Source organism: Camarhynchus parvulus, chromosome 2 (genome assembly GCF_901933205.1).
Source record: "Camarhynchus parvulus chromosome 2, STF_HiC, whole genome shotgun sequence".
In the NCBI taxonomy this organism is placed as follows: Eukaryota; Metazoa; Chordata; class Aves; order Passeriformes; family Thraupidae; genus Camarhynchus; species Camarhynchus parvulus.
This window is the reverse complement of record NC_044572.1, coordinates 3,870,140-3,895,600: the sequence shown is the minus strand read 5'-3', so window position 1 is coordinate 3,895,600 and position 25,461 is coordinate 3,870,140. Positions and strand designations below refer to the sequence as shown.

Genomic DNA, 25,461 nt, shown 5'->3' with positions numbered 1-25,461 from the left:
GCCTCTCCAGCTCACAGCATTTTTGGCCATACAGGTCTTTCTTTCTCAGCTGTAGAAGAACTGAAGTACCTAAATAATGATTTTCTGATCGGAGCCTTGTTATTAATCGTTATAAAACTCTCTCTAAAGATGCTTTTGTTCTTTTAAGCTCAAACCTGTTCTGAATCTGTTTTCCCTCACATTTTGCTGCTTGTCTCTCTCCTTTATTTCCTGGACTGCAGTTGTCTCCAGCCCTCAGAAGCTCACAGGACCAAGTGCCTCACCCTGGCTCTTGCTGACATTCTGTGGCGTGCGGGGGGCCACGAGAAAGCCCTGGTGGCACTGTGAGTAGGAAAACCTCTTTCAGACACTGTTCACTGCCCTTGTGCCTCTATCTGTCCCAAATCTACATAATTTACAATAGAAATGTGTCACTGTCTTATTTTCTGAAAAATCCCTTTCGCCAGGATTTCTTCTCCTGGGAAGCCTCAGAGAAAAATGAAAACAATTCTTATCTCATTTGCTTCTCCTGTGTTTTGCTGCTTTGGAAAGTGGTTGGAGATTGTTTATCCAACAGGTGGTTGTTTGATTGGTTTCATGTAAATTTCATGGTTTCATTGTTTTAATTTAATGACCAATCACTGTCCAGCTGTGTCAGGACTCTGGAAGCAGTCATGAGTTTCTATTTTCATTCTTGGTAACCTTCTGTCTGTATCCTTTCTCTATTCTTTAGTATAGTTTTAGTATAGCATAATATAATGTAATATAATATGACATGACATGACATAATATAATATAGTATAATATAATATAATATAATATAATATAATATAATATAATATAATATAATATAATATAATATAATAATAAATTAGTCTCCTAAGAACATGGAGTCAGATTCTCAATTCCTCCTTTGTCCTGGCAACCCCAAAAATGTGACAGAAATGCTTTGTAAGCTGCATTTATTCCACCTAAAGCAGCCTAAGGAGCAATGCACAATGTAATTTCTGCTGCCCCAGCAGCTGGGACAGAATAGACAGAACACTTTGAAGATGCTGTGAAAGATCCCGGATCTTTATTTAATTGATGGATTGGATTTAATTGCTTGTAGGGATCCTCCAAAATCTTCTTATTAAGAGTTATTTTTCCAGATGCAGCAGCATTCTGCCCCTGTATTGCAGGATATTCCATTATGGCAGGAATTAAGCTCCTTTTGCTGCATTTGCCTGCTTGGTTTATGCAATGCAGTGAGGCTGCTTGTGCACAAAACATCCAACTTTTAGATCCCTAGCTTTGGCTGCTCTGGAACCTAAAGGACATTTTTAAGTGAGTCAGGTTTTGTGGCCATAATTAATTTCCTTTATTAGATCAACTAAAATTATTGTATTTGCAGGGACCTCTGTGGCAGGAAGGAATGATGAATCTGACTCCATGCTCTCAGAAGGCTAATTTATTATTTTATATTACTATATTATATTAAAGAATGCTGTACTAAACTATACTAAAGAATACAGAAAGGATACTTACAGAAGGCTAAAAAGATAATAATGAAAACTTGTGACTCTTTCCAGAGTCCTGACGCAGCTTGGCCCTGATTGGCCAAAGAGTCAAAACAACTCACAACAGAAACCAATGAAGCAATCAGCTGTGGGTAAACAATCTCCAAACACATTCCAAATGAGCACAACACAGGAGAAGCAAATGAGATAAGAATTGTTTTCCTTTTCTCTGAGGCTTCTCAGCTTCCCAGGAGAAAAATCCTGGGTGAAGGGATTTTTTCAGAAAATGTGAATGTGACATAAAATAGCTGCAAAATAACAGCGAGGCTTTGGGACACAGAAATCCTTCATAAACCTAAAATAGAAGCAGCAAATTCAAAGACATTTCAAATTATATTTCGCATATTTTACATCTCAAATCTTCTTCCTCTGTGATATTTTACATATGTTCTTCTGCTTGTTTGAATGTCATTACTCTAAAAATATTTTTCAATAAAAACTGCCATTAACATCTTAAACTTATATTTATCCTCGTTCTGTGTGGAGAAACTTGTAATTCATGTTAGACTGAGAGAGCACAGCACAGATGAAGTGTTTGTTTCACTGGTAGAAGTTTGGTTTGCAGTATAAACTTATTTACAAGAAATCCTTTTGTTTTAAAGTCGTTAAAAAATAATAATGTAAATCTTTGGCACATCATTGAGCTCATATAACATGTTGATTTCTCTTGGATGCCATTTTCTTCCTTTTAACATGAGTTTTGTCTGAATGTCCCCTTCAGGCCATCAGGAAGACAGCAATTCACTCCCACAGGGAAATACAAGGCTGATGGAATCCTGGAAACTGTAAGGCTCTGTGTGTCTCCCATGCTCCAGATCCTCCTTCTTGCTTTCCCTGTTTCAGCTCAATGACTCTGATTTCTGTTGCTCTCCTAACGTTTTTAAATCAAATTAGTTATGATCCAAAACCCAATAGGAGATAAAATCCCACAGCCTGCCTGGCTCTGAGTTGGCCCAGTGGCTGTGGACAGTTGGGCTCTCTGAAATCCCTTTTTTTTTTTATATTTACCTTCTAAACCTAAAAACTCTGCCTGTTTTTAATCACACACAGTAAAAATCAACATGGGCCCCTCCAATTGACCATGAGCATGAAAAGGCTCTGTTTTCTTCTTGTCTTACACAGAATTCTTTGCCTTTTTTCCCCTCTCCAGAAGCTCCAAATGGCAGAACACTTTCCAGTTCAGCCTTGTTTCCATCTGAGGCTCTCTGATGGCTTTGCAAGCAGTGCTGCCTTCAGCCAGGCTTTAGTGGTTGCAGGAAATGTTTTTGGCCTCCTAAATGAGGGAATGGATGTCTCAGAAAATCTGAAGATGGAAAAACAGGCAAGGAATATTGAAGTGAGGGCCTGGATCTGTGAGCTGTCCTGCATTTCATGTTAAATAGGAATATTCATATTCTCTGAGTGTGGTAAATGCCTCACCACATAGGTACAAACCCCTGAGCAGGGGGATTTCATCTTAAATAGGAATTTAACATGGATTTCATGTTAAATAGGAATATTCATATTCTCTGAGTGTGGTAAATGCCTCACCACATAGGTACAAACCCCTGAGCAGGGGATTTCATCTTAAATAGGAATTTAACATGGATTTCATGTTAAATAGGAATACTCATATTCTCTGAATGTGGTAAATGCTTCACCACATAGGTACAAACCCCTGAGCCTCTTGCCCATCCTGTGATTTCTAAAGCTGCAGAATTCCTCTGTCCTAGGGATTGTTTTTCATTGCATAGACAGTGCTTAAAATTGAATCAAAGTGCCTGTTCAAGAAACTTAAAAATCATCAAAATGCAGCATTGAAAAATTCAGAATAAAGCAGGTTTTGAGGTGGAATTCTATGAAAAATGACAACAGTAAGAGGTAAATTTCATTAGACCTTTATTTCCTTTTCTTAGTTCAGATCTTTCCAGGCAGTTTGAAAGCTTTGGCTACTTCATTTCAGCTTTCAGGTTATAAAAATGAGCTGCTGTTTTTTAAGTCATCTTTTTTCCTTCTTGTATTTCTTCCCAGCTAATACTTCACAGTGCCATGAGATATGAGGACCTGATTGTACTTCTACAGCAGAATATTCACCAGGTACTGTGTTTAATTATATATTAAATGAACAAATGATGGTTCAGTTGCCAGCCTTTGTGTCTATTAGTCTCAAACAATGTGTTCTGAACGCTGTTTCTACCACTTTATGGACATGTTTTGCATTTTAAGAAACACAGCAACAAATTCAGCTTTGGCATGAGTCACAGCAATTCCTTCTGCCTTCAGTTCCATTTGCATTTCTGGAGAATTGGGCAAAAAGTTTTATACACAACAAACAAAATAGCACCAAAATCCTAGACAAACAAACAAAATAACACCAAAATAACACCTTTTCCTTTTCAGTTTGAAATTGGTCCCTATGGCTGCATCCTCCTGACTGTGTCTGTCATCTTATCAAGATCCATCAACCTGTGAGTGCCTCTCTAGCTTTGTTCCATAAACTGCAAAGTGAGCTGGGAAAATGAGGAGAAATCCAGGGTGTGCTTCAATCTCTGGCCTTTTTAATCTGTCCTGGTGTTTGCTCTGATAAATACAGGGGAGTTGTGCTGATTGACTCACCTAATCTTGGCTTTTCTTGTTGTGTGCACACACTTGTGTGTGTATAATTATAATTATATAATATATATAATTTTATATTAATACAATATGTTCATATGTATAATTCTATGTATAATATATAGTTATAATTCTATGTATAATATATAGTTATAATATATATAATTTTATATTAATACAATATGTTCATATGTATAATTCTATGTATATATCTAATATATATATAATATAGATATATTAGATATATACAGATATATATATAGATATATACAATATATAACTATATGTATCTATATATATCTAATGCATATATAGATAGATAGATATAGATATATAGATATATATAATATATAATTATATATATCTATATATATATCTATTTTAGTGGTCACTCCACCACATCTGCTCCATCTGAGCATTAGGTGTCATGTCTGAGGTTGGTTTTTTGTTCTCTCTACCTTGACAGTTTAAGCAAGACTTGTATTTATTTCACACACTTGAGGTATCTTAGGTAGGGGGGAATAACCTGTGCTGACTTCCCAGTCTCTCTGTCAGTGAAAATGAAAAGGAAAATCCAGAATAAAATGGGTGAGGCAGCTCATTTTTAGGTAGCTGTAAAAAATGCATGACAAATCTGTTTATTGCTGTCGTGAATATTCTGACTCTAGCTCATGGGAAGTCACCATAACCTCTTTAAAAACTCCCTGAGGCTTGCCCAGGCGCAGTGGCATTTAATTTTTATATACAGTGGCACTGAACTGAGTTTTTACACAGACTGAAGGTGTTTCTGTGGTGCTGGGAGTGTCAGTGGGTCAGAATATAAAGTGAAATTTTCGCCGCTGTGAAAAGCCCCAGGAGCAAGGGGAAGCTGCTCCCTGCCAGTTTGCAATAAACAAGTGACAGCTGCACTTGAAAGCAGCACGAGGCTGATTTATGGAAGTTTTTATTTCTTACAGCTCTGCATTGTCTTGGCAAAAAACAGCAGCTTAGTCCAAATTTTGAGATCCACAATCAGTTGCTCACCTGCTGGGATCCCAGCAAGGGTTTGCAGATTGAGCTTTTTTGGTTTTATTGTAATTTCTTCCTTTCTTTTGCTTATAGTAACACTACAGCACTTGGCTTGACTCCACTTTTGTACTCTAACACAAATTATTTGATAATTTCAGGGCACATGCCATTTTTTCTCATTTTTCTGAGCTGCTTACAACAGAGGGGTTCAGATTAGTAAAGTTACTTGTGCAGGTAATGGTCTGTAGGTTCATTATTGCTACTGCTTTGCTTGCTATAAAGTGATAAATATTCTTTAATCATTTGAGCAAGGATATATTCTCCCTCATCACCTCCCAGTTCCTACCAGATGGATTATGACAAGGCCAATCAATCATCCGTGGTTTTATTTGGGGGAGCTGTGTCTAAAGTGAGCATGACAATTCCTTTTGGTGCCTGTTTGCATTTTAAACTATCTAAATATTTTCACAGATCTGATCCAGAATGTCAGAGCAGTTTATGAAGTGCAGTTCTATTTTGAGGAATTGCCATGATTTTTTCACAAAACTTCATTTTAAAGTACTGTTTCTCCTCTAGCTTGTACTGTGTAAGACACTGCATTGGTACCTTTTTTTTTACAAGAAATGGGAATTTTTCTGGTTTTGAACACAATGGAAAGTGGCTTTAGACCTTTGCAGTTTAGACTTCTGCACAATTTTTTTTTAAGTACAAACTGAATTTTGTTTATGTAATTTTCAGCAATCGATTTAGCTGCCTATGTCACCTTGCTTCTCTCAGGATATTAAAAATATCAAGACAAATAACTCAGTGCTGATATCCTCAAGAAATATGTACCATTCAGAGAGTGTTACCAGCATGGTAAGCAATTATTTACATAACTGGCATAGTTCTGGATGAACAGCTGAAGACAAACAAGAGTTGGTTTAGATAATGGAATTTTCAGCCAGTAATAGATCTCCCTGGGATTGCTCTGCCCCAGTTTTTGGTTTTTTTTTAACAGAAAAATCAGCAGATTTTTACAACAGAAAACTCCATGGAAGTTTCAGTTGTCTGCATTTTTGTGTGCATATTACACTGAAAAAAAAAAGATTATTTAATTTTAGTTGAGGAGTTGACAGCACTTAGATTTTTTCTAATTTGAATGTAATTATCTATCTTAATGATCTTTGTTACCCAGAGAGGTTGTGGATTCCCCACCCTGGAAGTGTCCAAGGCCAGGTTGGAGCATCCTGGGATGGTGGAAGGTGTCCCTGCCATGGCAGGGGTGGCACTGGATGGGCTTTAAGGTCCCTCCAGCCTAAACCATTCCAGGATTCAATTATTTATTTACTTTCTATGTAAATATTTGCATTTAGGCCTTTAAACTCAAAAAAGAAAAAAAAAACCCATGATTAATTTCAGTTATTTTGGGTGTCTGTCTTAGAATGACATAAATAATCTCTGAAGTGCTTGGTTATCTCCCCCATAAAGTGACAAAATCTAAATAACCTATTCATAAAGAAATTTTACACTGTAAATATCAAGTCATGAAATGAAATCTGATTTTTAGTGACAGGTCAATGAAAAATGGGAGATTAAATGTTAATAATGCAGAGCATTATTCATGACAAAAACACTCTTACAACTGTACTCACCTCGTGATGGGCTTTAAATAGGCTGTTATAAAAAAGGGAGAGAAATTCTGGCACTACCACTAGAAATTTAATTATCTGAACATATAAGTTCAATTTTCTGTGATAGACAAGAGATAAATCATGTGTTGAGAGATGAGAACAGAATAAAAACACATTCATGGCTTCATATAAATATGTGATCTTCAAATTTTATCTTGCATGTAGTCCTGTATCCCCAGGCCAGTAAAATCACATTAGTACTGGAATAAAGTGGAAGACAAAAACAAAGTTTTCCTTTAATTTGCACAGATAAAAAAATCCTTTTACTTCTCCAACAAAGAGGAATAACTTGGAAATAATAAAAATTCAGGCACTCATGACAAGGATGAATACATTATTCCACAAAGTCCAAAATCTTGGGTGCTCTCAGGGAAGCATTCAGGCTTTGATGTTAAAACAAGCATAATTCTAATTTTTTCTATAGCATAAACAACTTTCAGTACTGGGAGATGAGGAGGCCAAGAGGTTCAAGTGAATTTAGAGCAATTAATGGAAGGTGCAAGCTCCAGCATCCCTAAACCCCCTGGCCTTGATGTTATCCCCATGTCCCCCCATTTTTGTGTTCTGCCTTGATGTTTCGTGCTGCTTTTGCTGTTTTTTCGGTCCAGCTCCATGATTTTTACTTTGTTACAGATCTTCCCCTGCAAATGGAAATTCCAGCTCTCAGCCAGGTCTGCTGGGCAGTTCTTCTAAGATCACTGGCAATCTGAAGCATTTTTATTTTAGGGGGACGCATGCCAGGAAATGCAGGAGTTTGTGCTGCTTTGTAGATTTTGGGTAATGAGTTTTTCATGCTCCAGGCACTAATGATCACCACTGCCTGAGCTGATAACAAATGGCCAGAGAGGAGTGAGAATTCCTGAGGAAGTTGCTGAGAACGCACTGTTGCTTCTGGTACAGGAAGGAATTCTGGTTCCTAACAATTGTTACCTGTTTTTTTTTAATTTTAATTTTGTTGGTTTTGTTTTGTTTTTTTTTTTTAAACAACCAGCAAAAAATGTTTTATAAAAGTCATATTATAGCAGCTCAAAGGATTAATCTTTCTGAGTGTGCAAGATGTGTGCTGGGATCTTCACGTTGATGAGAGCTACAGGATGTTTTCCATGCATGGGAGAGAGAATGAGCTCAAAATTCGGGCTGCAAGCCCCCACTGAGCCTCACCACTGAGTGCAGGAAAGTTGTGGATTCCCCATCCCTGGAAGTGTCCAAGGCCAGGCTGGAGCATCCTGGGATAGTGGAAGGTGTCCCTGCCATGGCAGGGGTGGCACTGGATGGGTTTAAGGTCCCTCCCAGCCCAAACCATTCCAGGATTCTATGATTTATTTACTTTCTATGTAAATGTGAATATTCAGGAGTGGTTTTAGTGACAACTCAGGTGATCCCCATAGTCTGACTGTGTGGGGTTTTGTGCACAAACTGCCTAACCATCTCTTGTTACAAGCTCTTTTAAGACTAAACTATTTAATAAGAAATGACACTTAGATCATTTTCTTTTTTAACTCAATAACTGATCCCTCAAAGCCTGCAATGCAGACTTTTCTATCTAATTGCAAAACATCACTGAAACCTATGAAGAAGAAGGTAAAAAAGAACAATTTGCCTCTGCCTAAAACCTTCTATCTTGCTTCATATTTATTTCTGTATTCTAAAACCCCAAACTCTTAAGTTTTCCACCCTGTGATATTACACACTTCTAACCATCTACACACCTGTAATCTTAGTGCTGTTAATCAAATTTGGAAGCTTTCTCCACAGCCTCAGATCAAATGCAGTGTTCTCTTGTGGGTCTGTGCCTTTAAGCACAGAAAGTTTAAAATTCTCAGCATCCAGGGTTCCAACATGACTGGATTTCCACCCAGCTTTCCCTGCTGGGTGCTGCCTCATCCTCTCCCAACCCCTGGTCCCCTCCTTGCTGTGCTCACTCATGCAAAGCCATTCCTGCAGTGGGATGTGGCTCCTTTGGATGCACCCACTGGATCCTCAGCTTTCCTTAAATTCCAGCTCCTCACCAACCCTCTTCCCACATTTTTCCTAATTGCTGCAATAACTTGTTGTTATTCTTAAGACAATACAAAACAACGCTCTCCATTTTCAGAAGGCTTCCAACTGGTTTTATTACAGCATGCATGCTTTTTATACATTCTTACAAAACTCACAAGTTTACACTTGACTCATTGGTCAGAAGAGACAAAGTGCTCATTGGAATAGGCAGTTGCAGCTTTCTCTAATTTATCCTCCTTTTTTCTTAATTTCTGTGTCAATGACTTTGGTAGAAAATTCTTTTAGGGATTTACACGGATCCTCTTATCCACTTTCTCTCTGGCTCACAGAAGTCGCTGTAAAACCTCCTCCACAATAACTTACTGCATAAAATCATCATTGCTAGAACCCAGGAGAGCAGAGATCACGTGGAACAAGAAAATTCCCCAGGTGGAAAACCAATGTATTGCCATTTTCAGGCAACGGAGACGATGCAGAGAGCCTGATCTGAAACACAGGCTCATTGTGCTGCTCACAAATCAAAATGCCTCTGTTTGCATCACTTCTGTGACCTGGGGATATTTTATCAGTTACTGGTAGCAGGGCACGTGTCACTCTCCAGTCAGGATTGGCCACTGGGTGTCTTTTCCCTGCTTTCTCTGAGGTGTTGCTGTGAGAATAAGTAAAACAATGGCTTTAGCTGTGGGAAAAATAAAAAAAAGGAGACTGCTTTTGCAAGTCAGGAGGAGGCTGTGGACTTCATTAAGGCTGGCTGCTCATAAACCTTGGAAAATACACATCAACATCTTCTTCCTTGCTGTGATCCCACAGCTCTATTAACTGCATTTCTGTAGCCCTTACTGCTCCAGAGAAGGGTATTCAGACCTGTTTCAAAGTTATTTGTGCTGTTCCCATTTTGGCGTTGAGGTATTTTGGTTGTTTGGAGTTGTTTGTTTCATGGGTTTCTTTATTTAACTTATTTAGTTGTTATTAAATCAAATAAATCACATTATGGCTCTTTATCAGTGTAGGATTTCTCACACCCAATAATTCTATCCTTGATTATTACCAATTCACCTCATTCTCTGAAATCTATTAATGAACAGTTTTTCACTTGAGGGAATCAAATTGTTAAAATTACGTTATTCTGTACACTTACTCTTCATTCCTTTGGTACTGTTTTACCTAATTGGGGAAGTTAAATCTCCTTAATCTGCCATTCTGCTCCATCTTTGAAATAAAAACATGCAGAAGCACCAAATCATGTTAAATGCTGCCCATTATTATGCCCTTTACCATGGTCAAATATATCTGTTTATCATCTTGGGTTTTCTTCTGTAATCATTTGTCTGGTTGCAAGCAATCCTACAAGAATCTTCCTCTTCTGGCCCATTGGCAAACTATTTTTACTTTTTTCTTTTTTTTTTTTCTTGTAATTTTAACAGTTCTGTCTTCCTTTACTCATCAAGAGAAATTTTTATTCTATTACTTTTTATTCTATTTTATTTCTATTCTATTTATTATTTGTAGTAGCAGGAAATGATCATTACTCCAGTAATAATTTTTTTCCTATATCCTTTCTGTATCATTTACTGTAAAACAACCCCAATTCTGACACATTACTGGACTTTAAATCTCTTTCAGTCATGCAGACTTTGAAAAGGAAAGTGATGCTCTGCTGGTTCATGAGCTGTGGGTGGAACAAAGGGTCCCCCACCCTCAATCCACTTTCCTTTGCTGACACCTTTTCCTGTGCCAGAGCCAATCTCTAATTTGGAGTTCCCCTGAAATTCACCTTCTCTCCTGATGCTGAAGAAAGGTTTTTTGTGAAATATCCTTTTGGCTGGGCCAGGGGAAAAAATTCCAATTCCAGCTCCTGATGAAGGTTCCCATCACTTGGGGCACTCTCAGCTCTTGATGGAAGTAGATTTTCCTGTGAGCCAGTTTTCTGGGAAAACGTTTTTAAAGGTAGTTTCCCCTCCACTTGAGAGTGCCTGGGAGAGCAGCAGCAGGGGGAAGTTGTGTCTGGGAGCACTTTGCACTCAGGGCTTGCAGTTATGTAATATAAATAGATGTCATCGTGGTTTTTTACAGCTTTTGGTGTTTGGAAAACACAGGGAAGCTGCTGGTTTTGAGGGGAAACAGCTGTCAATTATGTTACACTGCTAAAAAAACAAGGAGCTGGACACAACTGAAAAAAAAATATAAATATATATATATTTGAGAATCTCAAAGCTCCCCAAGAGCCATTTGTGATTTTGCAACACAAGGAAAGCAGGTTAGATTTACCAGGAACAGGGGGAGGAACAAATATGGGAGATTTTGTGGGATCCAGACCATGGTAGGGAAGAATTGAGCCCATTTTTGTTGGGGTCAGTGAACTTCTGTGCCTCCTGCTTGATGGTTTGGGTGCAATTCCTGATTTTCAGTATCTTCCCTGACATTGTGGGAATTGGGCAGAGGCCATTGTAGCCAAAATGTTCACTGGGCAAGAGCTGCTTGCAACATTAATCAATTAATAAACGCGGAATAATGAATGCAGCTGCTAAAGGGTAATAAAGAAGGGAGTTTGCTTGAAAGAAATTAATATTTTTCCTTCAAAAAAAAGACGAGAATACAGGGGGATAATCAGTGACAGCCTTAGCAATATTTGTGGGGGAATGTGAGACCAAGATTTGAAGCTTTGTGCTTTCAAAAGGGGAATAGATTGATGTGTGAAATGTCACTTTCTAATCCTTGAGAGAGAGGGGACCCAGGGACAAAAGGTGGTGGGAAAAGGGGATTTGGAAGACAAGACAGAGGAAATGAGAGTAGGGTCTCACTCTAGAGAAATGTGTAGGATTTGCCAAATAAAATGTGAATTTAAGCAAGCTATTTAACATTGTAAATAAGGAATGTGACCCAAGTGGAAATGGGACCACAAAGGCAAAGAAGAGGAAAGCTTGGATTGGGTTTGAGGGTGTTTGCTGCACTGGAGGACAAGGAGCAAAGGTTAGTGGTAGAGAAAAATGAGTAAATGAGACTCAGCTAAGAAAAAAAGGGCAGGATCAAGAAGACAAAGATGTTTTTGTGCTGGTTCTGTTTGTTATCTTGATTGGTAAAAGACTGGGGAACTGGGAAACAATGCCAAAAATAATAAATGGGGGAAAACTTGGAGTTTGCCCAGGTAATTGAGACATGTGACTCTTGTCCCCTGGTAAGGAAATTCAGGAATTTCAGCTGGGTTCACAGAGAAGTGGAGAACTAGAGGCTGAGTGACAGCACATTTGATGTGGATGTGCAGCAGGAAGGTCACTTGTAGGAATAAAAACACATCCCACTCCCTGACACATCCATCTCCCTGTGGAACTGATGAGGATAAATCAAAAAGCTGAGAAACTGAAGACAGGGAAGATTATGAACTCATTCTCTGGGGAGTTTTCTGACTTCTTAAAATAGTGCAGAGGAATGAAAAAGGTGTGGTGAGCAACAACCTTCTCTGTCATCTGTGGTGTGAGTCCTGGTGTTGGAGAAAAAATGTGGTTCAGATGAGGTCACACGTGAGGAAATGAAACAACAAATGATTTCCTTATCATATTAATAGAAAGATATCAGGAAAAGATATGAGGTTTCTGTGTAGAGTGGAGGTGGCTGATATCAGGAATAATGTAAAGAATGCTCCAAGTCTAAATTAATATTCTGCCTTTCAGTAAGGAGAGCAACCCGGTGCAAAGCCAGCATGGCTGGTTGGAATTCATCAAATTTGTGGCAGGTGGAATTTAACCTGAAAAAGTGATGATGGCTACACAATGGGAAGGAAAAATAAACCAGGGATCTTTGTACCTACACCTCATTGCTAAATTTATTCAGCACTTTCAAGCTTTCTCTTGCTTTGCCAGACTTTATGAATGGACCTGATCCTAAAGCTTACCTTTGTCATGCCTTATTTAAATATTGAGCAGCTTGACTTGCAGTTGTAGGAGCAAATGGAGAATTGATAGTTAAAATAAAAAAAAAAAAAAAGAGAATAAAATTAGCTAATGGGGATCTAGTAAAAGATTTTTATTTGATATGTCAAATGAAAGATCATTTACTAAGGTGAAGATAACACATCTTCTAAGGATTCTAAAGGTGATAAGGAGAGGGACTCAGAAGGGTGTTGTTAGCATGGGCAAGGTGACTGATGGAGTTTGTTAATGATCAGTCTGGGATTAAAAATGTTTTACTCCCTACAGTAATACCAGTGATGAAGAGGGACATGGCGACTCAGTGTGATTGTCACAGAATCTGATCTGTGGACTACAAATGCTTATATATTGTTTTAGGAAGGCTAGTGATGTTTACCACAAAGGTTGGGTTAAAGATCACAAAACAAACTTACACATTTTAAGCATCTCTTGCTTGCAGAAGTCTGATGTCATTTTCTTCTTTCAGGTTAATCCATCAGATTTGATTTCTTGCGATCTTGATTTAATCCTCAAAGTTCTGTTTGCTCTTGCCAAAGCATCCTGTTACCAAATCTCTCATGCTAATAAGTCCAGAGTACTCTGTGCTTTGTGTATCCCAACATCTCCCCCTTTTCCTTTCCACCAAAACCACTCCTTTAATGGCCTTATTAATGAATCTCTGCCCACATTGAAAGGTATCATGATTAATACAATTATCATCAAAAATTATCACATACATACCTATCTTAAAAAGAATATTTTAGTTAAAAAACTCCAGCCATTTAAAGGCTCAGGCTTGATCTTTATAAATTAAGAACATTCCTGATAGCATCCTTGGGGGGGGGCATTACTGGATTTAGAAAGGCTTCCAGAAGTAAAATTGCATCAAAAGGTTTGATTCTTATACACAGGGGTGATAGGGAGAAACTTCTTAAATGTTTTAGATTGATTCCTTCCTGTGTATGTAAAAAAAAATCCAATTTCACAGAACCCAGGAGCTCTAATTCTTGGGGTTCCAAGGGTGTTTCAGGAAGGTAAGGGGCCAAATTTGATTTCATTTGATTCCAAAATTTTTAGTGTAAATATTAGTGCAAATTAGAGGAGCTATATTCCCCCTTAATTTTTTTTTTTTAATAACATGTGGGACACTGAGATGGAAAAAGGGAGTGGTGTGCTGCTGAAGTGACCTGAATGGCTGAAAAGCTGAAAGGCCCTGTCAATAGGGAGAACAAATTGTGCTGTAAAAAAGAGTTGGCTCAGCCTCCTGACGAGGGCAATAAAAAAGGAATTTATTTTCACTACAGAAAGTGCAAGGTCTTGTAAACAGAGCCTGCTCACTACTGTGCTGGGGGGTTCATCAGCTGTAAATGGCAGCGTGAGGAGCAGCAGAGCGCACAGTGCCTCTGAGCCAGCATTAAAAAATAGCCTTGGATCTGCTCTGAGGCTGTATCAGAATAGTTTTAAGAGGTGAAGAAATGTTAATGGATTGTGCAAGGCACTGATGTGTCCTTAGAGAAACACCATGGCAGGCTGGGTTCACACATTAAATCTGGGGGAAGTGTAGGAAAAGCACAGAGCAGGGGAAGAAGGAATCTGTTTTGTCAAAGAATTCTAAAAGAACAAAAGGTTTTATGTTTTCTAGCCTTAAAAAAAGGAAATTTTGAGGTGGGACGTAACTATTTCCTAAAAACTGGGGTGGTGGTGGTTGTAAATAAACAAGAAAGGCAGAGAAAGTGATTTAAAGATCAGTGCTAGTACAGAGAGAAAGTGCATCAGTAAACCTCATCAGAGCATGAGCAGATTCCAGGCTTCTGAGCCACCACTGAGAAAAGTATGGAAAGCTAAGAAAACAACCAAGAAATGTGAATATTTGTGAAAAACAGTAACTGGGATGGCTGGATTTTACCTGCCAGATGCAGAGAACATCATCTTCTCTTCTCCCTCTCCACAATTCTGCTCTATCCCAGCAGATTATCGGCTATAATCCACACCAGGGCTGATGTAAACATGGAATATTCTTCTGGGGAGAACCTGAGTGTGGTGGTGTTCACAGGGGTCCCAGGACGAGGGAAGAGATGAGAACCTTGACTCCATGTTTCAGAAGGCTGATTTATTATTTTATTATATCTATTATATCTATTATATCTATTATATCTATTATATCTATTATATATATTATATATATTATATATATTATATATATATATATTATATATTATATATTATTTTATATATTATATTATAAGAAAATGATATATTAAAACTATACTAAAAGAATAGAAGGGAGGATTTCATCAGAAGGCTTGAAAGGAATAGAAAGGAATGAATAATAAAATCTTGTGACTGCTCACAGCCTCGACACAGGTGGCTGTCATTGGTCATCAAGTAAAAACAAATTCACACGCTGGGTAAACAATCCTCCAAATCACATTCCAAAGCAGCAAAACATGGAGAAGCTGAAGCTTCTCAGCTTCTCAGGATAAAAGTCCTAGCAAAAGGATTTTTCATAAAATATGTCCGTGACACCTGAGATTTGTGGCTTTAGCTGCCCCTTGTTTCCATAGGACTGGCCCTGTAGGATCAAGGAAAGGTTCTGCAAGCCTGTCAGCCTGTGTTTGATGGGGAAAAACAGGCAACTCTCTAAGAAATGCAGTGAAGGATCATTCTGCTGGAATATTCTCCATGTTTCCAGCAGTAATCCCAGGATTTCCCAAGCTACCAGTGGTGCCCAGGTCACTGGGTTTATTAGCCCTTGATGAAACCTGTCCTTCATGAATTTCTCTGAACACTTTAATCCTTTTGGTCTCCACAACCCCTGTGGCAATGAGCTCCCCACTGAAGAGATGTGCTTTGTGAAAGAGGTTTTTTCCCTTTTTTTCTTTTTCTTGAATTGCCCAGTAAGTTTAAGTGTTGTTCTAATTTTTTAAAGATTTTCTAAACTTTCTGATGTTTATATTCTTATAACGAACTTTCTCACACACTTTATGTAAATAACTCATTGTTTTGCATTCTTTTATGGAAGAAGAAAAATTTGACAGACTGTTGGTTTGTCCAGTGTCATTGGAGAGGTGGCACTGTCACCCTCCAATCCACTGTCACTTTTGGAAATCTATAAAAGTTGGAGTCAGAAATGAAAAGTCCCTTTTTACCTTGGAAGGAACAACATGTCCACATCGTGTTAAATCTGTCCTATAGTGACATTTACGGAGTCGTGTGGAATTCATGTTTTGAAAAGTAAGGAGGAAATTTTCCTTAATCATCTCCTTACCTTGGAGTCCAGCAGTTGTGTCCTGCTGTAGTGAAATGATCCTGGTCTCTGCAGCCTCTTCCCACAGGAAAACTGCTCCAGTTTTTAACTCTCCTTCCTTCTGACCATCAGCAATTCTGCTGACCCAACAATATCTAAATGCTCAGATTCTGTTGAGCTAAAATCTATAGTAAGTTAACTTCAAGAAATTGAACTTTTAATTGGTTTGTCCAGTTGAGGAGTCTTCTTCAAAGAATGGCTACAGGGTGTTTTTATTTCTAGATCAACCTTATTTCTCACTTCTCAGCTTTTAATCTATAAAAATAAAAAAAAATAGGCTCAGTCTGTCTTCAGTGCCAGAATATTTGTGATTTATCCTTTCAGTCCTTGGCTTTTAGAAATTTGATGGCCATGGCCAGGTTGTTTCAGGCTCCTTTTACTGTGTGTTCATCAAATGGAGAAAAGGAATTTTCCTGAAGTTTCTTCCTCTACAAATTACCTGAGCAAGGTCACCTAAATTGCATTCAGGATGTAGCAGTTTCTCTCCATGTACACAAATTTAAAGAATTCCAGAGTGGTTGTCTGTTTATATGTTCATCTTTAGATATAAAAATCAGTTACGTGAACCCTGCCCTGCACTGGTTGATCAGCTTTTTCATCTTTTCAATCTTGTTTTTTCCCTTGTTCCTTTCCTTTAGCAAATCAAAGCATTTCAGAAATTAATTATTTTAATTTTAGGGAAATAAAGGATATTGATTAAAAGACTGCAGAGGTGTGGAAGAATAAGTGTGATTCTACAGCGAAATGTAGCAGTAACAAATGAATTGTCAGATTTTGGCCAAATTTTGCAGGTTACTTTCGCACATTCAGATTATTGTGGTGAGATAAATACAGATTTAATATCTTTGCTTGTTCTGTTGCACTCAGGAGGACATTGCATTCCGTCAGAAAGATAATTTCTTTTAAAAAAATTAAATAGTGGGTTGAACATGCCAATAGATTAGTAATTTTTCCCATCAGATCTATCCCTGTGAAATTAAATACTTCCCATTTGTACTTTGTCAGCGCTGTGGAGCAGCAGATCTGATGAATTAACCTGCCTGAGTACCTCAGACCATTTTAAGAACCTGGTGAAATTAGCAGGTATGTGGCAAAAGTGATAAATAAAGAATGAGGCCACTTCCTTGCTTCCCCTGTCTGAATCCCAAACAAATTTTATTTTTTTGTTTTTTAGAGAGGCTCTTCCTTTCTTCTTTAAACATTTGTTTGAAACCTTTGCCATGTGCCAGTATTAAAAAAAAAAAATATTCTGGAACATTTACACAATAAGGCAGTCACCCATCCTGTCATTTTCCATATCCCCATTGTAATTATTTGAAATCCTTATGCTTGAAGATGAGGTTTTTCTCCCTGCCAGCCCCAAATCTATTTTGGGAGTAGACTTGTAATTGTGTGTTTGTTAATGTGACTGTCTGTTGCCATGAACAAAGTGAGGTCACCAATTTTCTGTGGCAGCTTTGCCTCAGAGTTCAGGACTGTAAGCCAGCCAGCACTTACTGAAATGCACTCTTTTTTCTTTTATTCTATTTTATTATTTTATATTATTTCTCTTTTCTATTATTTTATTTTGTTATCAAGCCAAGTGATACCTATGGCATGAACTGACTCACATTGTGATAGTCTGGGATTATTCCTGTTAGAGTTTGTATAGGACTTCTGTATTCAATATTTAATTATTCTCCATTGAAGACTTGTCAAGAATTTTCTTGGAAGTAAGTTGAGAGTAAATATATGTGGAACATCTTAAAAACATTTATTTCACTTAGTTTTTGCTAAGAAAAAGTTCATCTGATTGCAAGTTATGTTATATTGGAGGTTCCAATGCTCAAAAAATTTATATTTTGGATTTGTATTTATGTACTTTTAAAACTTTATTGAGTCCATGCAGATCACTGAACTGTATTTTATCAATGCACCGTCAGTGCTAAGGTTTTTAATGACATTATAGTTTCTTCTATCAAATGGTGGTTTGGTCCATCTGTCATTAGCTTTTAGATTTTTTTTTGTTATTTTTATATCCCAGAATGAATTGATTTCTAGGCAGATTTCTAATAAATGCCTGGAAGTCAGCAAGTGGTGTCAGTGTGGCTGTGACAATTCAGAGCAGTCAAAGCTTTGGCTCAGAACATCTGTCCACCTTCAGTACTTAACATCCTTTATAAACACATTATAAATAAATTTGAAACCAACAGTTACAACCAGGATGAAGATAAACACAGATTCACCAACAGGAGCATCGAGAGAAAATAAATTTATAATATATAAAGATATTTTCTGGAAGGATTTTCAGGCATCCCTGCCTTAAACCCAGCAGCATTAAAAACCATGAAAATATAGGTATAATTCACACCAGCTGTATTTTGGTGATTTCTGTCATGAGGAGATTTCTCCAGTTGCTATAAATTAAGGTTTTACTCTGAAGCCACCTTACACATCATTTGGTTTCACCACATAATGATGTTCATTTTGTGTGATAATAATGTGAGAAAAATGTTTGCTTGCATGAGGACTGAAAGGACAGTTAAGCCTCAGGATAACAGCTCACAATTACTCTTTTCTGGGGGGGAAAGAAGGCTTTAATGCAAATTTATTTTTTAAAATTTATTTATTTAAGATATTTTTTAAAAGAACAGCTCAGAGTGAATAAACCATGTGGAGCTGAGTTGTGCCATGTTATTTAAGTTCTGTGAGCATAATAAAACACATCCACATTCTGTACATATTTTAGAATCCAAACTCTGTCTTCCCTGGTTTCAGGCAGGCATAAAGCGCATCACACACATTACAACTAAAACTAAAAGCCAAGCTGGGACATTTACAAGTGACCTGAAATTTAGCAGAGTCTCATTGTCAACTTCTGGATTCATATCAGCGCAGGGAATGATTTCTGCTGAAAACTGCACATGGAGCACGTGCTTGATTTAAAATCTTTATCCAGGAAATTTTAAAAATCAGTATCTTGCTTTCTGCCTGGATATTTTTTTTAAACAGACTTTACAATATTACCAGGAGAGGCAAACCCCACTGATCTGCTCTAGCAGCCAACATTCTCCTACCCCACTCTCCAGCTGGGGTATGAACTATCACAACACTGGAAAATAGCAATAATACAGCACAATAAAGGAATGTTTACCATTAACACTGTTGCTTTTTAGTGTCTGTTTACTGATCTGTGATTCTGTTACAGCAGCACGTGGAGTGTTGAGTTGTATATTAAAAAGGGATTCAGGGAGTCAAGCCTTAAATCATTGTCTGATGATCACTGGGATTATTAAAAGGTTCCTGGCTTCAAAATGATGGGTTTTCTTTCTGTTCTAAAGTGATTTAAAAATTATAAATGGAAAATTCCATGCTGGGACAGTCATGATGATGGTAATGGTTTATAGATTATGTCTGCATTGACATCTGATAGCCAGGACAGCAGAATGAACAAACACTTCAGATTTGCCTATTCCCAATGAACATCTCCTCACCTGGCTGAAACCACCCACAAAATTGTGACTGTCTGATATTTTTACAAAGCATGAGGTGCACTTGCACCTGAAGCACCCCAAACACACCTGCAGAGAGGCTGGGGAGCCCTCGGCAGGTGGGAAGAGGAGCCCTGAGCGTGTTGAGCGAGGTGTAAATCCCGCGTTGAGCGGAGGTGTAAATCCCGCGGCCGCGCGCCTGACGTCGGTTTCCTCAGCAGCGGGGCTGATTGCAAAGGCAGATGTTGTCCTCCTTCTGCAGGAGCTGAGATCCACCTCCAGACTCCCAGATTGTTTGTGCCTTCAGATGGAATTAGAGCTTCCTGCCATTGTGTGTGGCGTATGTCCCCTTGTCCCCGACTGACGCATGTTGGACATTCTGCCCGCGCCGCTGGCGAGATGAGGCCGTTGCTAAAACTGAAAAATGGCCAAAATCCAAAGATTTTTATCATCCCATCCATGCCTTGCAGTGGTGCACGAGGGAGTTTTCCGTGTCACGGGCACACTTTCCCCAGCCTTTCCTTTGATTTCACACGGACAAGAGACGTCAGTGGCACTTTGTTATGTCTGACACTGATTTGTGAATTGTCTTTAAAATAAGTGTTTTTAAAAGGCATGAAATGCGTTTTTACAAAAGGGATAAAAGGCATTTTTCAAAATGGGAATTGTGATTCCATGACTATGACATTTTTCTTAATTATTTTAAATACTCTTAGGGCTGTAGACCTTGAAAATATACGTTATATTCAAAGAAATCCTATGAGAAGATAATTACCTAAAGTTTGGGAATTGTGATTCCACGACTTTGACTTTCTTTAAATTATTTTAAATACTTTTAGGGCTGTAAACCTCAAAATTACATGTTGCATTCTGATTTTGGCATCCAAAGAAATCCTGTGAGAAAATAATTATCTAAAGTTTGGGAATTGTGATTCCATGACTCTGACTTTTGTTGAATTATTTTAAATACTTTTAGGGCTGTAAACCTCGAAATTATATGTTACATTCTGATTTTGGCATTCAAAGAAAACCTATGAAAAATAGTTATCTAAAGTTTGGGATGAAGATATAAAAAGTCCTGTCTTTTTACTTAATAAATACATTTTTAAAGGAGCATGTGTATCAATGTTAAGGGGAAATTTCCAGCTAGCTTTTCCCTGACCATATCAATTCAACTCCTGCTTTGTCAGAAACAAAATATTTTCATTTAAAACAAAATTAATTGAGCCAATTGTCAAGAAAAATGGATATTTGTATGCATAGATTTGCCAAGTCAAATGAGAATGAGGAGCCTGGATGTGTATAGAATAACTAAGTTTTAATTGATCATTATTCAAGTATTCTCTCTACCTCAGCAGCAATATCAAAATAAGGATGGAGTCAAAACAATTGAGACCAGCATATTTTATATTGAAGGAAAATAGCTTTTTTATGACCCATAGAATCAATCAGTGGGTTTTATTGCCACAACTCTCCCAGAACATAGTACACTGATCTTCCTCAAACCTAGAGTAAACATTTATTCATGTGTAAAATAATGTTTGCAATTCCATTTTACCTTCAGGATAAAAAATGATCACATTTACGACCTTTATGGTTTAGGCCATCAACCAATCACTAATTCAGTAATTCCAGGAGTTATGAGATAGTGAACTTAGGTTGGGGACACATTACTCCATTATTATGGGCAGTGCAGTTTTCTCTTTGGTGTCACAACATATAATTAGGGGCCACACGGCACCATTATAAATGTGTACACCTAGAGGGGTTTGGTTTTTTTTTTTTCTTTCTTTTTTTCATGCACAATGTAGTGTATAGATGATACGGATATATTACAAGGATTTATGATAGGAATAACAAATAGCAGATCTTATCTTAGTACTGGAATGTGTTGCCCAGGTACTTTGTGGAGTCTGTCTCCTTAGAGAGATTCAGAAACCATCCAGATGTGGACTTGGGAAATTTGCTTCAGGTACCAGAGGTGGGGTGGACAAAGGGACCTCCAGAGGTGCCTTCCAACCTCACCCATTCTGTGATTCTGTCACACAAACAGTGCAGTAATTCTAATTTCTATAATTCTAACTAGTGACAATGACTTCTTTTCTCCTCTCCAGTTGTTTCCTCCAAGCTCTACCAAATTTCTGCTTCTGCTTCCCACAGGTTTAGTGGAGATTTTAATTTTTTTTTTTTGCCATGTAAAAAAATCACCTTGAAAGGACTCAGAAAATACAGGGCTATATTTATGGTTGGGAAACAGCTTGGTTTTGTTTCTCATTAAGATTTAGAGATGAAAAGAATGAAAAGAAGCAATTGTATTGACATTTGATTGGTTTTAAATTTGTGTTTTCCTCTGCAGGGTGCGCAATGACTTCGACGTGCTCACAAACCGCCTGATTGGCAGCCACGGCTACTGCACCCAGGTGAGCTAAAGGTCCAGTTTTGGGGATGTTCTGTGACTCTGCTGTGAACTGACCTCTGGGGAGAGATGGATTTCTTATTTTTGAGTCATAGAGTCATGGAATCACAGAATGGTTTGGGTCGGAAGGGACCTTAAAGCTCATCTTGTTCCAAACTTACCAGCCTTCCACTATCCCAGCTTGCTCCAAGCCCCATCCAGCCTGTTCTTGAACATCTCCAGGGATGGGGATCCACATCCTCTCATGGCAACCTGTGCTCAGCACCCTCACAGTAAAGAATTTCTTCCTTATATCAGCTGAACCTGCACTCCTTCAGCTGGAGGCCATTCCCCCTTGTCCCATCACTCCATGCCCTTGGGAAAAGTCCCTCTCCAGCTCTTTTGCAGCCCCTTTAGGTATGGGAAAAATTATTTATGAAAATAAATTGGTGGAGATTTATGCTATAAAGTTTCCACCAGTTTCCTTTTGTTTTTCCCTTATTCCCATATCCTCGAGCACCTTCATCCTTTATTATTTTTCCTCGTGTTTTGGCACATTGTTGTCTTTGCTTTCAGAGGTTCTGCTTTGCAGGCTGGTGTTTTTGGCCTGTATGTGCCTGTACCTGTGTGTCCATGTCCTCGCAGTCCTCTCATCTTCCTCTTTGGGACTCCCTGGTTGATTTCAGTGAAATATTGCTGTGTTGCCTCCCTGCCCTCCAGAAAGGTGCCTGAGGTTCCATGTCTGATTCTACATTCCTCCCATCTCTTGCCCTTCTGGCTGCCACAGACAAGTTTCATGCTCCTCTCTTGTTTCTAGAGGACTTCTGTACTGTGACCACACAGTGGTTCCTCAAGAAGGTGGTAGAACATCAGTGATGGTGAATGAAAGTGCTGAAAATGTCAGTAAAAGCCTATAAACTCTGGGGAATCCTTCAGGAGAAACACAGAGCTGTAATTGTGTGCAGTATTTTTAACACCAGTTCCAAACTGGCCATACCAGAGTTATTCATGGCTTTGGGCATGGTAATTTGCAGTATTTTTTCTGGAAACTTTCTCTTTGTTATTTCCCCTCCTGGTTTCAGCCATATGTTGTTTATTAATAGTGAGCTGGTTCACTGCTGCAGCACAGTCTGCTGTTAGCTCTGCTTTCATGCACCCCAGCTGGCCATGGTGGGATGTTAGCAGAGAAAAGTATCCCTTATCTCTGTTCTTGAACTTCAGGCACACTCACATGTGCAAACGCCACCCACCCTCTCACAGGTATTTAGCCTCTGACACACCCCTGCTTCAACTGGAGAGGAAATAATCAGCAATCATCTCTAGGAAATATCAATATCTTGATGATCAGGGTCCATATGGGTAAATGTTTTACTGAAGGAGATCTAATTTCCTCCAGAAATAATCAGTGAGAAAGAATCATAATGTAAGAAATCTTGTCCAGCGTACAAAATACATCACTAAGCACATACAGAAATGTTTTGTAGTACTAGGCAGGCTTAGGGTTTATACCATTCATGCTGTACTTTTCATTGTAGAGAAGAGGGGACACCAAAATATTTTCATTTAAAAAACCCCAAAACAACACTTAGATGAGATGTTTTATAGCTGGATGTGAGAGTAAATAAATTATCGGCAGTTTGCCTCCAGAATGATGAAAATTGAAAACTCCTCTAATATTTGGACTTCAGCAAAGCTTCCAAAGTCTCTCACAGCATCCTGATGCCTTGTGCAGGCTGACCTAGAACAGAGACTGGACAGAGTTAAAGAATAAAGCAGGGATTTATTCAAAGGATCTCCTCCATGGATGCACCTTGGGCAGCACCAGAGCCCAGCCAGGGCTGCACCCAAGATGAACCAAAATGGCCCCAAAATGCACGAGCGCTCCTGGGGTCTCTCCCTGGGATCAGTTCTGCTCCATTTGCACCTTGCAGTTCATTGTCCCATTCCAGCTTTAGCCCCTGCAGTCCCACCCTGCTTGTTTTTCTCTCTCCAGCCCACGGTGTTTGTGCTCCTGGGGCTGAGATTTGGATCATTTGTCCTTGGTGCCCAGCTGGAGCAGGAATTGTTTTGTCTCCCTGCTCTGTGCACAGAGCTCACCATCCCTGATATGAAGCCCAGACCCACACACTAAAGCAGCACAGAACCTGAAAATACAAAAACTAAAACCTGAGCCATCAATCCTTTTGGACAAGAAGTCTAGGTCAGAGCTGGAAAAGGTTTTTTCCCCCAGAAAGTGCTGGCACTGCCCAGACTCCCCAGGGAATGGGCACAGCCCCGAGGCTGCCAGAGCTCGAGGAGGATTTAGACAAAGATCTCAGGAACAGGGTGGGATTGTTGGGGTGTCTGAGGAGGGCCAGGAGCTGGACTGGATGATGCTTGTAGGTCCCTTCCAATTCAGGATATTCTGTGATTTTATAATTTCCTCATTTTACTTTGGGAGACTTAGACCAAAATATCTGGAATCCTTTTATAATCAATTTTGATCTTAACCATAAACCAAAAACCAGTCCATAAACTGGGGGTCATGTACATGTGTAACTTCACATCAATCCTGATTCAGTCTTCTGCTGATCAACTACTGTTTGGTTTTTTGTTTTCTTTTTCTTTTTTCCTCTTTATTTCAAACATGTCCCAAACAGGAATTGGTGAACTTGCTTTTGACTGGTAAAGCTGTGTCCAATGTTTTCAACAATGTGATCGAGCTGGACTCTGGGAATGGCAATATCATCATTTTGAAAGGCATCACGAGTCGCAGCGATATTGGTTTGCTGTCCCTATTTGAGCACTATGATGTCTGTCAGGTAGGCTTTCCATTAAAAATTTAATTAAAGAGAAAACAGTTCCTTTTAAAATCAGCATGGAATAGGTAAACCAGCAAACAAATTACTGGCTTGGTTCAGTTTATCTTTTCTGTGCTGTAGTGGTGGTACTATGACCAGTAAAAAAATTAAAGACAATTAAAATAGCTATTAATGCAATGGGATTGTTCCATTTAATTACTCTTGAAAGTCATATTTTAATTGTAGTCATCATGAAAATGAAATGATAGATTAAAACTTTCAAAGGTGTGACAGGTGTGAATTTACCTCAGGAAAAGCTGGTATAATGATTTCACTAGTTCTCCATCAACAGGAGATGGAGGATGGCAGGATGGACATCTTTCCTAAGACATGTTCTGTCCCAAACAGCCAATCTTTTTTAGATCCAGGAATATTATTTGAAATTCTCTTGCTTTTGTTAGATACTTGTAGCAGTCCCACCTACATTTGCAGCAGCAGCATCCCTATAAATTTTGAAAGTGATTACCAAGGGATGTGTTTTTACTGATCTGATATAAATGTGTGACAAAACAAAGCTTGATTTTAACTCCTTCCCATGTGGCTGAAGTCAGCTACCTCCTCCTGCTATTGGCAAACTACAAATTTTGTTATTTCTAATTAACACAATTATTTACATTATTCACAGGATTACAAAAGGCTTGAATTCAGTCAAGGCACCTTATCAGTGTGCCCAAATCAGATTAATTCAGAACAGAGTGGACTAAAAATAAATAAGCTTCTGTGTCTAGTTCA

At 38.5% G+C, this 25,461-nt stretch overlaps 1 protein-coding gene across 3 annotated transcripts in view; it reads left to right on the top strand.

Annotated features, from left to right (window-relative positions):
• Window positions 1-25,461, top strand: part of MINDY4 (MINDY lysine 48 deubiquitinase 4) — a 76,478-nt gene that overhangs the window by 31,722 nt on the left and 19,295 nt on the right. For all 3 annotated transcript variants that reach the window (XR_004060527.1, XM_030943741.1, XM_030943742.1), the window contains exons 10-15: window positions 222-323; window positions 2,260-2,323; window positions 3,549-3,614; window positions 3,918-3,985; window positions 21,851-21,914; window positions 24,529-24,690. Coding sequence is in view for 2 of the 3 variants with exons in the window: in XM_030943741.1 (XP_030799601.1) it covers window positions 222-323; window positions 2,260-2,323; window positions 3,549-3,614; window positions 3,918-3,985; window positions 21,851-21,914; window positions 24,529-24,690 (526 nt within the window). In the remaining variant the exon portion in view is untranslated. The remainder of the gene's footprint in view (window positions 1-221; window positions 324-2,259; window positions 2,324-3,548; window positions 3,615-3,917; window positions 3,986-21,850; window positions 21,915-24,528; window positions 24,691-25,461) is intronic.